At 39.6% G+C, this 16,894-nt stretch overlaps 1 protein-coding gene across 2 annotated transcripts in view; it reads left to right on the forward strand.

Annotated features, from left to right (window-relative positions):
* LOC125278866 (NACHT, LRR and PYD domains-containing protein 3-like) overlaps positions 1–16,894 on the forward strand; it is a 52,821-nt gene that overhangs the window by 3,714 nt on the left and 32,213 nt on the right. The window contains exons 2-6 of one of the 2 annotated variants that reach the window (XM_048208260.1): positions 4,135–4,308; positions 4,414–4,584; positions 4,684–4,851; positions 13,104–13,277; positions 13,361–13,407. In XM_048208260.1, the coding sequence (XP_048064217.1) occupies positions 4,135–4,308; positions 4,414–4,584; positions 4,684–4,851; positions 13,104–13,277; positions 13,361–13,407 (734 nt within the window). The remainder of the gene's footprint in view (positions 1–4,134; positions 4,309–4,413; positions 4,585–4,683; positions 4,852–13,103; positions 13,278–13,360; positions 13,408–16,894) is intronic. The other variant, XM_048208259.1, reaches the window with a different exon arrangement.

Consider the following 16,894-nt stretch of genomic DNA (forward strand, 5'->3'; position numbering starts at 1 on the left):
TAAATGTTTCTGTTGGCTGTATATAAATTTATTCATTTTTTTATAATTTATATTTATGCACTACTTTAAAAAAAAAAAAATCCAATTTAATTTTTTTAAGCTGCAGTCCGTAACTTTAGGCACTCTAGCAGTTAATAAACCGAACTGTATGTGTCTTGTGGATGAATACTGTAGCCAGAGCTACTTCTCTCTGTTTATGTCTATGACGAGTCATGCAGGTACTATGCTACTCCGCAGCAGTTCCGACCAGACCGGTCTAAAATAGTCAGAATATAAAAACTTATTATAAGTGTACTATAATGATTCAGGGTAAGACAAAAACACAGTTTGGAAAATGGATTCATGTTGTACATTCTCATTATGTAATTTTAGTAAATTTTGAACACAAAAAAAGTTACGGACAGCAGCTTTAACAAAAAGCTGATACAAAATCTTATAGTTGAAATACAACCAGGTGTTTTATTTATATTTAAAAAGTTATTATGTTGATGTTACAATTTAATAACATCTCAGGTTATGTATGTAACCATGGTTCCCTGAGAGGGAGCGAGACACTGCGTCAAAGTGCTGTGGGAACGCCTCTGCGTGATTGCGTCATGGAATCAGTCCAATGGCGTGACGGAACGTCATAGGCGGGTGACGTCATGACCAGGAAACAACAAAGCACACTTGAACCAAACATAGGTTGAAGCAAGTCAGTCACAGGCATGCAGGGAGTATGACAAACCAACGCATTGTCTCATTTCCTCTCAGGGAACCATGGTTACATGCGTAACCTGAGATGTTCCCTTTCAAGGGAACTTACGCTGTGTCAAAGCACTGTGGGAACACAATACCCACGCCGCCATAGTACAAAGTGTCTGTCTGTGTAAAATCAAAGTGCACACTTGGACGAGAACTCCCATGACCCCGGGTTTGAGGCCAAGTCCAGGTCATAAAACCTCACAAACGTGTAAGACGAGGCCCATCCTGCCACATCACACACTTTTTGTAGTGAAACTCCAGAAAGCAAAGCTTTAGAAGCAGCCATACTTTATAGATTACTCCATAGTTTAGTAGGCTCAGACCATCAGAGGTGAAGGCTGGAGGGCCGACTCATAGGCAAGTGATATAGCCTCAGCTATCCATTTGCTCATAGTCTGCTTAGATGCAGGGCACCCTTTCTTGGGTGACCCAAAACACACAAACAACTGTTCAGATGAAAGAAAGTTGAAAGGAGGAGGACAAAAGGCTTGCAACACAATAGGTCCAGCCACATTAGTGGGAACTTTTGGAACATAACCTTGCCTAGGGAAAACGAAGGCTTTGACTATGCCCGGAGCAAAGTCCAGGCAGGAGGGAGATACCAACAGGGCCTGTAAGTTTCCAATTCTCTTAAGAGATGAAATAGCAAGGAGGAACACTGTATTGTGCATGAGAAATTTCTCCAGAACCTCCTAAGCCTCAAAGTGCCATGAAGGAATTGTGTTACTCATGGATTTCTTCCCAGAGACACACCATCTACTGGAATGTGGTAAGCAGAAATGGCAGCCACATAAACCTTTAGGGTAGAAGGGGATAAACCTGCATCAAATAGCTCTTGCAGAAATTCCAGAACTATACCATGCCTGAGAGAGAAGGTCTCTCCTAACCGGAATCTCCCACCCTTGGTGGTTTATAAAAGAGACCGCCGTGTTGTCAGAGTGGACCAACACATGATAGCCTCTGAAGTCTGGGAGAAAGTACTTGAGAGCCAAGAACACAGCCATCATCTCCAGCTGGTTTATATGCCACGAGAGATGATGGCCCCGCCACAGACCCTGAACTCAGTGACCACTCATGATCGCAACCCAGCCAGTGAGAGACGCATCCCTCATAAGCATTACGCGACAACAAGGAGCTCCCAACACTGGTCCTTGGGAAAGAAAGCAAGATTTTTTCCACATGACACAGGCACAAAGGCATTGCCGCGTGACCTTGATCATGCGAAACAGGTTTCCCCTCGGGGAGAACCCCTTGGTTTTGAGCCACCACTGTAGGGGTCTCATGTACAGTAGGCCAAAGGGTATTACATTGGACGCAACTGCCAGCAGACCCAACAGTCTTTGAAACTGTTTTATAGTGAGTGACTGGCCTAGCTTTAACTTGTTTACAGCTGTGAGAATCGCTTCTATGTGAGCAGGTGACAGATGTGCTTGCATCGTAGACGAATCCCAAATTACACCCAGGAAAGAGGTTATCTGAGCTGGAGCTAAAACATTCCTTTTTTGCGTTTAGCCTCAATCCCAACATCCTTATGTGGGACGAGAACAGCATCACTATGCTGAACCAACATATCTCTTGACTTGGAACTATGAAGTACTGGCTGTAAAACCCAGACTCCCTTTTTTTATTGTCTGCAGGACCCATTGAGATATATTTTGTAGAAGTTTCCACACTGCCAAAAATCTACTAAGGGAACCAGTCTCTCGAGACTGGCCTCTGGTATAAGACAAGTGGCCAACTCGGTGCCCTGAAGCGGCAAATCGGCAAGGAACAACTGAACTGGCCCTTTTGGGACCAGGGAGCAAACACCACTGGGCACCAAGATGAGACAGGCACCGTATAATGAGGTATAATCCAATTCAACCCGGAGAGGACTGCCCTCAGAAGCCCAACGCATCAGGCGTCAGGGCTTCTTTGCAGAAGCCTTCTTCATGATAAGGATGGTCCTCAGATCCAGCCTACCCTGAGAAGACTTCGGCTGTGAGCGCCCACTCTGTGGGGGAACTCGGGGTGGTAACGCTCACTTTTTTGGTGCGCTCTGCACTATTCATCGATTGAGAATCACTTTGAAGCAGTCTGAACTGAAGCGCTGTTGCACAAGCCTGTAGAATGTGCAACAGCACCACCTTGTCATGAATTTCAGCGGAAGTAAACAGTTCTTGCGCACAGAACGAGCAGGTACGAAATGTGTAGGGTGAGTGAGGGGAGATTTTCCACTAGTTAATTGATCACTGATGGTTTCATTATCTCAGGCGGATAAAAAAGTATAAGAGGATAAAAATAATAAAAGCATTAATGTGTCTCCAAATATATTTTGGCGGCTGTTAATATACCTGGGTGGCCCACCCAAAGTAAAGTCTATGTGTGGAAAGCACTGGTGGTGCTTCAGACCTGCGATGTTTGAATAATTTGATGTATGGGGACTGAACACATGATATGAAACTGGCTTCCTCCATGATCTCGATACCTCAGTATGGAGATCGGGGGAAAAGGCAAGCACCAGCGAGGAGGTTGTGATCTAGATGGTAGAAAACGTTAGTCAAATAAGCTTTGATGGCGAACTTCCTGTTTCTCTGCCGGCCAGTCAATGTTCAACCTGGCTATGGCATGAGTCACAACCTCTAATAACTCCTCATAAGCCTGAGTGTGAGGTCGCGAATCCTCAACATCACCAGGATCGATAACAACATCCAACTCCTAGATAATTGTTGTACCAGTGCATCAAAGGGGGTGGAAGAAATTGCAGAGCGTGCTTTCAACCCCTGTGATGTACTGGACTGAACAGGTGAGGGTCGAGATAGGGCAGGGCCCATCTCAAACCCCTCTGCAATGTTCATTTGCGAGCTCCATGACAAGAGACCGAGCCATGGGGAACGCAAGTCGAAATATTCTCAAGTAATCGGCGGAAGCGGAGCGTTCTCAATGACAATAGCTCACAATGCTCACAACCAGCCTCCTCCTGCTTGAGCATGCTCCACTCCCAAACAAACAACACAAAGCTTGTGTGTATCCCCACCCATGATGAAACGGGGGCAGGGAGGAACACAGTGCTTAAACTGCTGTTTTTTCGCCATAATAACTGTCTATGTATCATGAGTGGACACGCCCCCTACTGCTACAAGTTTATTGGCTACAAGTGTATTGTGGTGCTTGGTCCGATCCACTTTCAACAGTGTTTCTCAGAAATCACTTACTGCACCTTTAATGAACCTGAATGATAAACTGATCAGATTATCTCTCATGCTCATGAGTACATCTTATTGTGGTTCAGGCTGGAATGTTGAAAATATTGTGTTCCAGGTTCATGAGGACAGACAAACGGCACCTTCCTTTAGATCCCTTTATTGCTCTTTCAAGGTTGTTTTATTTTTATTATTTAATTTCTTCTAGTCTTTCTGGATGTAATCTCACTGGTCAGTGTTGTGAGAGTTTGTCATTAGCACTACAGTCCTCAAACTGTGTCCTGAGAGAGCTGGACCTGAGTAATAATGACCTGCAGGATTCAGCAGTGAAGCTGCTCTCTGATGGACTGAAGAGTTCAAACTGTCAGCTCCAGATACTGAGGTATTTAAGAACATATATGATATAATTTACAGTTTGACGGTCATAATGTTGATGTGTATTTGTAGTTAATCTGACAGTTAATGTGTGTACTCTGCTCTCTTTCAGACTTGCTGGCTGTAATCTCACTGTTCTTTGCTGTGGGAGTTTATCATCAGCTCTTCAATCCTCAAACTGTGTCCTGAGAGAGCTGGACCTGAGTAAAGATGACCTACAGGATTCAGGAGTGAAGCTACTCTCTGATGGACTGAAGAAAAACTGTCAACTGCAGATACTGAGGTATTTAAGAACATATATGAAATAATTTACAGTCAGATAGCCATAATGTTGATGTGTGTTTGTAGATGATCTGACTGTTGATGTGTATTCTTCTCTCAGTCTTGCTGGCTGTAATCTCACTGTTCAGTGTTGTGAGAGTTTGTCATCAGCTCTTCAATCCTGTGTCTTGAGAGAGCTGAACCTGAGTAACAATGACCTGCAGGATTCAGGAGTGAAGCTGCTCTCGGATGGACTAAAGAGTCCGAACTGTCAGCTGCAGATACTGAGGTAATTTAGGGAGATTTTAACTGGTCTATGTGTGTTGAAAATAAAAGCATACAAATACACAGCTGCAAGATAAAGCCCATTACTAAAATCAAATTCATATTTAATTTTGTCATGTGTGACACTGAATGTATGTTACAAACAAACAGCAATACAGAGCTATCAAAGTGAATGTGTTAATGCATGGAATTAATTGTTTAACTCCAATCATTTGAAAGACTTAATTATTTTGCAATTTAATTATTTTTTATTAAAATGATTACAGTTTCATTCAGTTCTGTGTGATTTTTCTTGAAACTGAGCACACACGCTGGGGGGAGGGTGTGATATTGACAAAAATAATATTTCAATATTTTCTGGGATTTTGTTGATAAACAATAATTATATGATATTTTGCTGTGTGTGTTTTTGGGCTGGTATCTTGGCTTGTTTAGGCCTGTTATGGAGAGCTGACTTCCAAAGATTTTCATGTTCTACATATTCTGTGCATTTGTTCCTAGCAGTAACAGAAAATAATCATTAAGGGACAATATTTGTCCCCTTAAATAAATTTACTGGGGCATTTTTAACTTTACGGCGTTTCTAACATTATTAGAAGTATGCATCGTCTTTTATGTCAAATTCTTAAATACATTTAAATAGAATTCAAATTCAAGTATATTAAGAAGACAGTATACAGCAGGGGTGGAAAACTGCCAAAAAGAAATTAAAATGATGGAAAAATGTCTTACTGAAGACTGAAGCTTACTTGACAACAGCTCCTTTATGAATATCTTAACAAATAGAAATTAGCCTCAAATAATGTATGGTTACCAGCACACGTCTGTTGGGGATAAACAGTTTAGGACCCTTGAAACCAGATAAGTTGAATAAAGACCCGGGGCCCTATAATACACCCGGTGCAATGCGACGCAAGGCGCAGCGCAAGTTGCTAGTTTGCGTCTGGCGCCGTTCGCGTTTTCCCGTTCAGCGCCACGTCCTTAAATTAGTAAATGCATTTGCGCCAGTTAGTGCGCCCATGGGCGTGCTGGTCTAAAAAAGAGGTGTGTTCAGGCGCATTGCCGGCGCATTGCTATTTTAAGGAGCTGAAAATAGACTGCGCCATAGACCAACTCAAACCTGGTCTAAAGTCTAAAGTCAATGGCGCAATTTTTTTTTTGTGAGAGCGCGTTGGTAGAAACTGCGCCTCTGGGCGCGTCCACAGTGCGCGTTGACTTTGCTTATTACACACAGGGATGCGCATCACACAAACATGCCAAATATTAAAAACAAAAGGATTACAGTGTAAAAGAATATTATTGTGTAGGCTACATAAATATAAAAATGTAATGATGAATAGTCATTGCGTGTATTAGAATTAGGCTACCTATTTTCAATTCAACGAAATTGGCTAATTAATTGAACAATCATGCCAATACACACACATATATATATTAACTGACTCATCGCGCGGAGCTATTTGAAAGCCTGCCTCCAACGCAGACGACTGAAAGATTGACTGGCCACTTAACAAATTCCGCCATGTAAATAGCAATCCGCCATGGCGCGAGCGCATCTGGCTCTTAAAGGGAATGGGAGATGACACTCTGATTGGTTTATTGAACGTTACGCCCATTACTCATTAAGAGAATAGGGACAACCCATTTCAAAAATGCGCCCCGGCACGGACCGTTTTTCCGTCGTTAAAATAGCAAAAGTGGATTTGGACACGCCCTGAGTGCACCTGCGCCGTGCGCTTTACACTTTGCGTTTAGATCGTTAAAATAGGGACCCCGGAGTCAAAGTTTTAAAAAATTAATAAATTGAAGAAAAATTGAATGAAGAATAGTTTGCAGTTTCATCAGCATAAGCCACCTTCATGTCTCACAAGGAGTTCGTAGGCCGCTCTGCGTACATTCACATTTTCACAACAATTATACTCTGACAGAGTCAACTAACTATGTCACTACTTCAGGTTGAATGATTCTGATTGGCTAAGAAAAATAGACAGATTTGGTAATCTTCTACACATGGACAGATACTCAGAAGCATATCTTCCTTTGTCACGATGCTGACGAGGGGACCCTGGATTTAGGTATTGGATGTCATTTTGGGGTCATGACATGGCATCTGCAGAGTGCCAGTTGTCCACCAGTAAAGGACCTGAACAAAACACTTAGCACACATACATAGATACACATGATTCACAACTTCTTCAAGGTTGAAGTTGATCTGAGCTCTGCTCTGAGCAGGAAACTTTCCCCGAAACATAATAATAACATGTTCTTTTCTCTCAGCGAGAGGTACAGACAATATTCAAAATGATTTTCTAGTGTTTGAAAAGGAAAATAAATGCTTTAACATACGTTGAAGAAGTCATTCAAAAAATTTAACAGAAAGATAAATGTTGATCAATAACTTAAAAGATATACTGTATATTGAAGCGGCAGTGGATTCCAGAATCAACTCCTTCACGTCAAACTTTTCTTGTGACCTTGCTGCCTCTTATGTGTACTGCATGTTCTTTTTATACACAAGAAGCGCACGCAATGTGGACGTGCAAGTGGTTTCCATGGTAACAAACAATACCTGCTTGTAAAAGCGAAAAAACATGTCCTGTATCTGAATCACTAAATATTGAGAATATAATAGTGCATATTATGTTTTTCTAACTCCAAAAGATTGGCCACTGATTGGAACCAGCTGATAATCACTTCCTTTGATTTGATTTGTCTCTGAACTTTTGCTTATGATGTGAGAAGTGATTTCAACAGGCTGAGCAGTACCAGGCTATAGTAAAATAATACTTTATTTAATAACACCTGACCAGTCTGTACTAACAGTAGTTGCTGTTCAGTATACAAACAAAAGCTCCAGCGAAGGGTTGCCAGATATCACAAAAAAGCAAAAGAAGCCTGTCAAATACACAACATAATAAGCAGACATAGATGCTTTAAACTGTACCAGGGAACAAATTGACAATATAGCTACTATTACCAATATCCTACAAAAATAAAATGCAGGAAATGTAATTTATTATTAATAAAATAGTTCAATATAAAATATTTAGATAAATTAACAAAACTTGAATTAAAGTTTCATTGCACCCATGAGTTGTATTTAACTAATCAGTTAGGGTGACAGGGTATCTTATATAAAAGGGGGGAGGGGAGTTTCTTCAAGGAAAAAAGTTTGTGAAACACTGTTTTAGATCACCTGTTTGTTTGAAGGATCAAGTAGGACATGCACAGTTCATCAGTCCCAGCACACACACCACTGCATGTGTCCTTCATCAAACTAATCCTTTAAATCAGGGGTGGGGAAAGTTGATCCTGGAGGGCCATTGTCCTGAGGAGTTTACAGATGAGGACTTAACATTTGATATTCAACAGTGCTTTGCATCTGCCTGCATTGACACCATTTTCTTTAAGAGCTGCTGTGCAGTTATTACTGTAAAGCTGCTTTGACACAATCTGCACTGGAAAAAGTGCCATATAAATAAAGGTGACTTGACTTGACTTGAGTTTAGCTCCAACCCTGAAAAAAAACACACTCACCTGCCTGTGACTTTAGTAATCCTGAAGACGTTGATTAGCTTCAGGTGTGTTTAATTAGGGTTGGAGCTAAACTCTGCAGGTGTCACGTTTGGCACAGAGACAAGAAGGTAAGATCCAAGTGCAGCTTTAATGGGGTAGTCCAATAAACATAATCCATAACAGGCAAGGGTTAAACTCCACAAAACAGTCCATAATAAACAAAAGAAACAGAAACAAAAGCCAGTGACAAAAACGGAAGGAGGTGACATGAAATGAAACCACGATAACAAAAGCAAAAACAAACCAAGTATAAATAGACAGACACTAATGAGCAAACACAAAACAACAATGAAACAGGATAATGAGTCCGGGAAGTGTGTTATGGGAAATGCAGTCCAAGGGGTGAAAACAAGAGTCCAGGTAGGAGTGCCCTCTAGTGGCCGATAGGGCATTCTCACTAGTGATCATGACAGCAGGACAGTGGCCCTCCAGGATCAACGTTCCCTACTACTGCTTTAAATTAAATTAATCATTTAATTTCCTTTACTTTTTGTTGCATTTTAATTTGAGTTAAAATAGATTAAAAAAAAATCTAATCTAAAATCAAATTTATGCATATATCGAACCTTAACCCCAGGAATCGAAATAAATCAAATCGTGAGATTCCAAAAGATTCCCATCCCTAACAGGTATGGTTTCATTTTCCACTGTGGGGCTGATAACAGAGTTATTTGGAATGTAATACAAATGCATCAGTCGTTGCCTTTGTAGCGCAAGAGTTTACAGACAGCATGATACTAAATAACGACTGCTTTATGGCCTTAGATATTTACTTCGTTCTAATAGCACACTTGGCCAGCTACAGAGAGAAACTGGTAGCCAGGCAACAGACAAGTGACCAATCCTGAGTGGCGACATCAACTTCTTGTTTACTGAAATGTAAAAGTCTGGCATTACCTGCCAACGTGAAAATGGTCTTCTACATGCGACAAATAACATGTGAGATCAACACACTATTTTGATTTTTTTAATATTTGTAATAAAATTATTATTTCATCATTTGAGTAATTCTAATTGACAATAACGATATGTCTGTATATATATATATATTTATATATATATACAGGTCCTTCTCAAAAAATTAGCATATTGTGATAAAAGTTCATTATTTTCCATAATGTAATGATAAAAATTAAACTTTCATATATTTTAGATTCATTGCACACCAACTGAAATATTTCAGGTCTTTTATTGTTTTAATACTGATGATTTTGGCATACAGCTCATGAAAACCCAAAAACTCAAAAAATTAGCATATTTCATCCGACCAATAAAAGAAAAGTGTTTTTAATACAAAAAAAGTCAACCTTCAAATAATTATGTTCAGTTATGCACTCAATACTTGGTAGGGAATCCTTTTGCAGAAATGACTGCTTCAATGCGGCGTGGCATGGAGGCAATCAGCCTGTGGCACTGCTGAGGTGTTATGGAGGCCCAGGATGCTTCGATAGTGGCCTTAAGCTCATCCAGAGTGTTGGGTCTTGCGTCTCTCAACTTTCTCTTCACAATATCCCACAGATTCTCTATGGGGTTCAGGTCAGGAGAGTTGGCAGGCCAATTGAGCACAGTAATACCATGGTCAGTAAACCATTTACCAGTGGTTTTGGCACTGTGAGCAGGTGCCAGGTCGTGCTGAAAAACGAAATCTTCATCTCCATAAAGCTTTTCAGCAGATGGAAGCATGAAGTGCTCCAAAATCTCCTGATAGCTAGCTGCATTGACCGTGCCCTTGATAAAACACAGTGGACCAACACCAGCAGCTGACATGGCACCCCAGACCATCACTGACTGTGGGTACTTGACACTGGACTTCAGGCATTTTGGCATTTCCTTCTCCCCAGTCTTCCTCCAGACTCTGGCACCTTGATTTCCGAATGACATGCAAAACTGAGCAACAGTCCAGTGCTGCTTCTCTGTAGCCCAGGTCAGGCACTTCTGCCGCTGTTTCTGGTTCAAAAGTGTCTTGACCTGGGCAATGCGGTACCTGTAGCCCATTTCCTGCACACGCCTGTGCACGGTGGCTCTGGATGTTTCTCCAGACTCAGTCCACGGCTTCCAAAGGTCTGGAATCGGTCCTTCTCCACAATCTTCCTCAGGGTCCGGTCACCTCTTCTCGTTGTGCAGCGTTTTTTGCCACACTTTTTCCTTCCCACAGACTTCCCACTGAGGTGCCTTGATACAGCACTCTGGGAACAGCCTATTCGTTCAGAAATTTCTTTCTGTGTCTTACCCTCTCGCTTGAGGGTGTCAATGATGGCCTTCTGGACAGCAGTCAGGTCGGCAGTCTTACCCATGATTGCGGTTTTGAGTAATGAACCAGGCTGGGAGTTTTTAAAAGCCTCAGGAATCTTTTGCAGGTGTTTAGAGTTAATTAGTTGATTCAGATGATTAGGTTAATAGCTCGTTTAGAGAACCTTTTCATGATATGCTAATTTTTTGAGATAGGAATTTTGGGTTTTCATGAGCTGTATGCCAAAATCATCAGTATTAAAACAATAAAAGACCTGAAATATTTCAGTTGGTGTGCAATGAATCTAAAATATATGAAAGTTTAATTTTTATCATTACATTATGGAAAATAATGAACTTTTATCACAATATGCAAATTTTTTGAGAAGGACCTATATATATATATATATATATATATATATATATATATATATATATATATATATTACAATGTTATTATTTTTGTCTGATATGTAATTTTCCTGAAAATGATGACAAAGTTTTAGATGACACTGAAATCTAAAGATGTTGAAATCTAAATCTGAAGATGGTGCCGTGTATCAGAGTGATAATGCATCAATACACACAGCAAGACTGGTGACAAAGTGGTTTAATGAACATGAAATTGAAATTGAATGGCCTGCACAATCACCAAATCTGAATATTCTTGATCCACTTTGGGCTGTTTTGGATGAGCAAGTTTCCTCCACCAGCATCACATAGTGACCTGACCACAGTTCTGCAAGAGGAATGGCTTAAAATTCCTATGGCCACAGTGCAGGACTTGCATCTGTCATTCCCAAGACGAACTGATGCTGTATTGGCTGCAAAAAGTGACCCTACACCATACTAATAAATTATTGCTCTCTAAATTTAGGAGTTTTAGTTTCATTGTCCAACCCCTGTTTATTAGGTCTCTGACACTTTAAGACCAATATAATGTCTTGGTTACTATTGTTACAGTTGGCCGTTATGTCGACTGACAAATGAGGTCCCACTTGGTAGCCTCAATCATGTCTGAGTTTTGAAATAATGGCCATGCTGCCATCTTATATATATATGGGTATATAAGATGGTGGCATGGATCCACTCATTGGGTTTATGCTGATGAGCCAAGATGGTGTCCTGGCCATTCAGCGGGGCAGTCCAGGGTTGTGGCAGGAGGGATATAATGATAAATGGGGTCCCTATGGAAAGCACCACAACCACTGGACTGTGTTACGATTGTTGGCGATGCAGATGCTGGCAAGCTATAACATGCCCTTTTGAAACCTACCAAGTGCCCCACGTAAGCCCAAAATCTTAGTCCTCCATGCTTATCTCGGTGGGAGGGACAAGGCTTACTTGAATTATTACAAAATCTGACACTTCAGTATATATATAAAAACCTTAAAAATGCTCAAAATTAAAATAAAAAATGCTAAAACTTCACCAAAAAAAAAAAAAAAAAAAGGAATTTACAATATCTAAATATATACCTAAATGACTTTAGGACCCAGGGAAACAGTTCATATGTTCATGTGCTCCACATAGAGCTATAAGGCCATCTAGTGGCAAGAGTCATGAAATATCATGTTATATTATTATTTTTTCCACAAGAGGTCTACAGAGATACCCAGTGAGACTTTTTGAGCAGTTCTAACAAGATTTTGCATTTAATGGAGTGTTATTTTGTATTTTAAGTGAAAGAACATGAAGAATGTGCTTAAATTATATTATTAGATTATTTATTGATAAAATGTAGTAATTTAGAGGTAAATAATATAACAAAATGTCTCTAAAATTTTGATTAATTGAAAAATAAATTTAAAAATAGAAAAAATATTATAAAAATGAAATGATGTAAGCTTTCTGGAGTATAAGTATATTTTTAGGGCTTCGGGTCATTTTGACCCAGGAGGGAAGGATTTGTTACAACTACGGGAGGAAAGGAATAAAAAAGAAACTGTATGGCTATTACCAATAAAATAAATCAGTGTCAACAAAATCCATCTTTGTATTTACACTTACTGTTTACTCAGACGTGGCATGAATGGATTTACACAGCAATTATAATTGCATAAATTATGTTAAGAGCTTCATGTTTAAAATATAACTTTTTTTTTTTAAATATAGAAATATTTTAAAAAATAGGCTACTTTTTAAATATGAAACTATAACTGCCTGTAGGTGGTCACAATTCACTGTCTTAATGAGTGATTTGAAACCTTCATTCAACCAATTTGTTTAAAATGCTAATTCGTTTAACTTAGCAAACGACTGATATATCGACTGATATACAGTTTTATATATAAATAAAACTGATATATTTGATTGAGTTATATTATTGCTGATGTTTGAAAATCCAGTGCCTTTTGATATGATTAATAGAGAAATATAAAAACATGTTTTTGTTGTTTTTTTGTTTTTTTTTGAGTGAGACATATAAAGAGATCCATCTTCCATCTGTAGGTTGTCTGGCTGTATGGTGACAGAGGAAGGCTGTGGTTTTGTGTCTTCAGCTCTGAGTTCAAACCCCTCACACCTGAGAGAGCTGGATCTGAGCTACAATCACTCAGGATATTCAGGAGTCAAACTGCTCTTGGATAAAGTGAAGGATCCAAACTGCTCACTGCAGATAATCAAGTATGTCAAACACTAATACTGGCATACTGAACGTGTGTGTGCATGATGCATATCTACATTAATGTGTGTTTGTGTGTTTATAGTGTGGATCATGGATTAGCAATTAGGATCACAGCAGGACCACGAAAGTGTATGACTACACACACACACACACACACACACACACACACACACACACACACACTCATCTGGTGACTGTAGTTTTGTTGTTATAAATCACTTTTTTATCTGCTCGTGTGTGAGGTTAAAGCACGCAAGGACCATCTACGGGACAAGCCGGATTCCACCAAAGCATTTTTATTTTTATACTCACAATAATAATCTTTTACATTGTAATCCTTTTATTTTTAACATTTATATAGTTAACTACATGTACATTTATATAGTTAACTACATGTAGCGACGCTACTAGTTTAACAAAATTTTTCAGTAGCTTGTCAGTAGTTCAGCTACTTTTAAAACACTGTAGCTTTTCCAGTAGTTAACTACTTTTTCCAGCAAGTATCGGTGTAGCGCGACCAAAAGCTACAAGCTACATTCCATTTTGCGTTCTGGTCATAGACTGTGGTTCTGATGAGCTTGCAATGTATTGAAGTAGCACAGCATCTTCAGATCACGAACTAAATTGTTTTACTCTCGTTGATGCTTTGAATCTCCAGCTGTGTATGGACTAATTTAATCTCCCGCTTGTGTATGGAATGTTTAAATCTCCCGCTGTGGATGGAATGTTTAAAGCGCTTGTTGAAGCCATGTACGGAGAGATATTGTGCACCTATCCTGATGTAAACAGAGAATGACGTTAAACAGTCGTGCTAGGGAAAGTGTAAGTTTAATTTTCTTTTGCTATTGTTTATCTTTATGGGATGTTGTAAATTCGATTATTTTGTTTTTGTGGGGGGTGGGTTTTATTTCTTTCTTTTGAACTGGATACGTTTCAAACATTACAAACACTCCACGGCCATTCCTATAAGACTTTGATGTTCCAAGCTAAAAACTTCCTACACGTTAAAAGGGTCATTCATTAAAGTATGCTGAAAGGACTGAGTAGCTATGAATTTGTAAATGTTTTGTATATTGGTGTTCATGTGCTATGTGTGGATTTATTATACTGCTGGAATATGTGTATGGGTATTATGAACTTTGTATTGCATTTCTTGAATATGTGAATATATGTTTTTTTTATGTGCTTTGGGTTGTGAAGGGTCATTTGAAAAGATAGGGATTGTATGAATTGATGAGGACATTTTTTAGATTCCTTTGGGGACGGTTTAATTGCTGAGAACTTGGTTTTTGTCTGGATGATTTGCCAGGCTGGCACCCCTCTTAGTACACACAAAATCGTCACATAAAAAATGGCACCCCAGATGGGACACTGAACAATCTCCTGTTGATGTGTTTTTGTTGAAACAAAAATGACCACTTCCACAAGCATGCCTGAGTTGGAGGACTTGTTATTGGATGTTAATGGAGCACCTGGATATACTTCATCTCTTGATTTAAGGCAACGTTCATCGGACCATATAGTTGAATCCAGTGCTTTAGTTGCTCAATCCTCTCCTGTGCATGTTGATGTTACACAATGCTCTCTTTTGGATATGGACTTATGTGGAGAATCTCTAACTCTTCCCTCTTTACAACCACATCATATTCCTCCTTTAGGGGGCCTTTACAAATCAGATTCCTCATTTCAATCTGTGGAAACTATTCGTCTTTCTCAACATCATCTTTCCACTGTTGTAAATGAAAAAATTGAAACCCTCTTGAACACTCAGGAGAAATATCAAGATGAATTGAAAGAGACCATTTCAAAACTTTCTGAGTCTATGACCACTCTTGTGAATGAGAAACAAATGGAATTAGCTCTGATTGTGAGCAATCACGTTGAACATTCGCAGAATCAAATAACTTCCACCATAACCTGGCGTGTGAAGCACCTACATTCTGAAGTGCTGAAAGATATTAATGCTGTTATAACTCCAATGGTGCAGACTGTAAATCAGTTGGAAACTGAAATATCTGTTCTCTCAAAACGGGTGGACCAAAGCATTCACGAAGTTCAATCCATGAAAAACCAAACACTTCCAGTTACTTCTCTTGGTGATGCTTCTGTTCAAACAACTTTTCCCTTCCCCATGGATTTTCAGTCAGAAGCTACTCCTAATCCTCACAGATTGCAATCCGCGATGCAAAATGTTGCGGGAAGAGGTCTCTTGTCGCATAATGTTTCTTTCATGCATGAAGATTCAAAAACAAGATCTCTTGTTAAAAGTCTAATTAAACTTGAGCTTCCTTCTTTTGGTAGGATGGAGGATACTCCAGATCCTTTGTTGTATTTGGAAATGTGTAATGATTTTTTAGCTTTGCAACCCCTCACTCAAGAAGAGCTCTTTGTAACTCTCAGAAATGTTTTGCATGGAACTGCTAGAGATTGGTGGGATGTGGCAAGATTGGAAATAACCACCTGGGATGAGTTTGAGCAGAAGTTTCGAACTGTATTTCTGTCTGGGGATTACGAAGCTGAATTGGCAGAGCGCATTAGAACTCGTGTACAAGGGGAAGGACAGAGCATTCGTGATATTGCTTATATGTATCGATCTCTTTGTAGACATTGGAAACCAGACATTGAGGAAGAGGAAATTATAAAGATGATCTTGAAAAATATAAATCCACAATTGGCTAGTCAAATAAGAAGTAGTAGTGTGGTTACAGTGGATGAACTTGTACGTTTGGGCCAACAACTGGAAAAGGATAGAGAAAACCAGCGGAACTATGAACAGAGGAGAGAATTTATAAAAAAATCCCAACCAAAACCTCAACATTCTTCTAAGGGTCATCACAACATTTCGCAACCCATTGTTGCCAATTCTCCTCCTACTGTGTTTTGTTGACGTTGTAAAAGTGCTCACTCTCCTGCAACTTGTCCACTACTAACATCTTCTACTAAAAGTAAATCCTATAATAAAGCCTCTCATTCCTCATCTGGTCAGAATTACCAGAAAAAAACAGAACATCCGACTCTGTGTACTCTTACTCATTCTCATTCTTCCAAAGGTAAAACCTTTAAATCTAATCCAAGATTTACCAATGTTATTGTGACCATTCCCCAACAGTTGGTTGTTCCAATATCTATCGGTACCTGGAAAGGTGGGGCTTTCCTTGACACTGGTTTATTGTATACATTGCTAAATGATAGTCTCTGGAAAAAACTAAAAGCACCTTCAGATGAATTGAGCCAATGGACTAATGGGCCTTTATACTTGGCTGATGGTGGTGCAAGACAGCCTTTGGGATGGACGGAGGTAGAAATCATGTTTCACAACAGATCTTGTACCTTACCTGTTGTTGTTTTATCCTCACAGACTCTTGCTTTTCCTGCTGTTATTGGATTTGACTTCCTCTTTTTCAGTGGAATGCAGCTTGATGTTATGAATCAGATGTACTGGTTTCAGGATGAAAAGAAAAAATATGTCTTCCAGAAAGAACATCAGGAGTGGGCTGTGAAGTCACAGATTGCTTTATTCTCTGCTATAGCTCCTTGTCCAACAGAGTCTTCTGATCTGAAAGCATCTGTTAAGTCTCCTGATCCCATGATCCATGATGTCAATTTAAAGGAGTGT

This window comes from Megalobrama amblycephala, linkage group LG11, assembly GCF_018812025.1.
Source record: "Megalobrama amblycephala isolate DHTTF-2021 linkage group LG11, ASM1881202v1, whole genome shotgun sequence".
In the NCBI taxonomy this organism is placed as follows: domain Eukaryota; kingdom Metazoa; phylum Chordata; class Actinopteri; order Cypriniformes; family Xenocyprididae; genus Megalobrama; species Megalobrama amblycephala.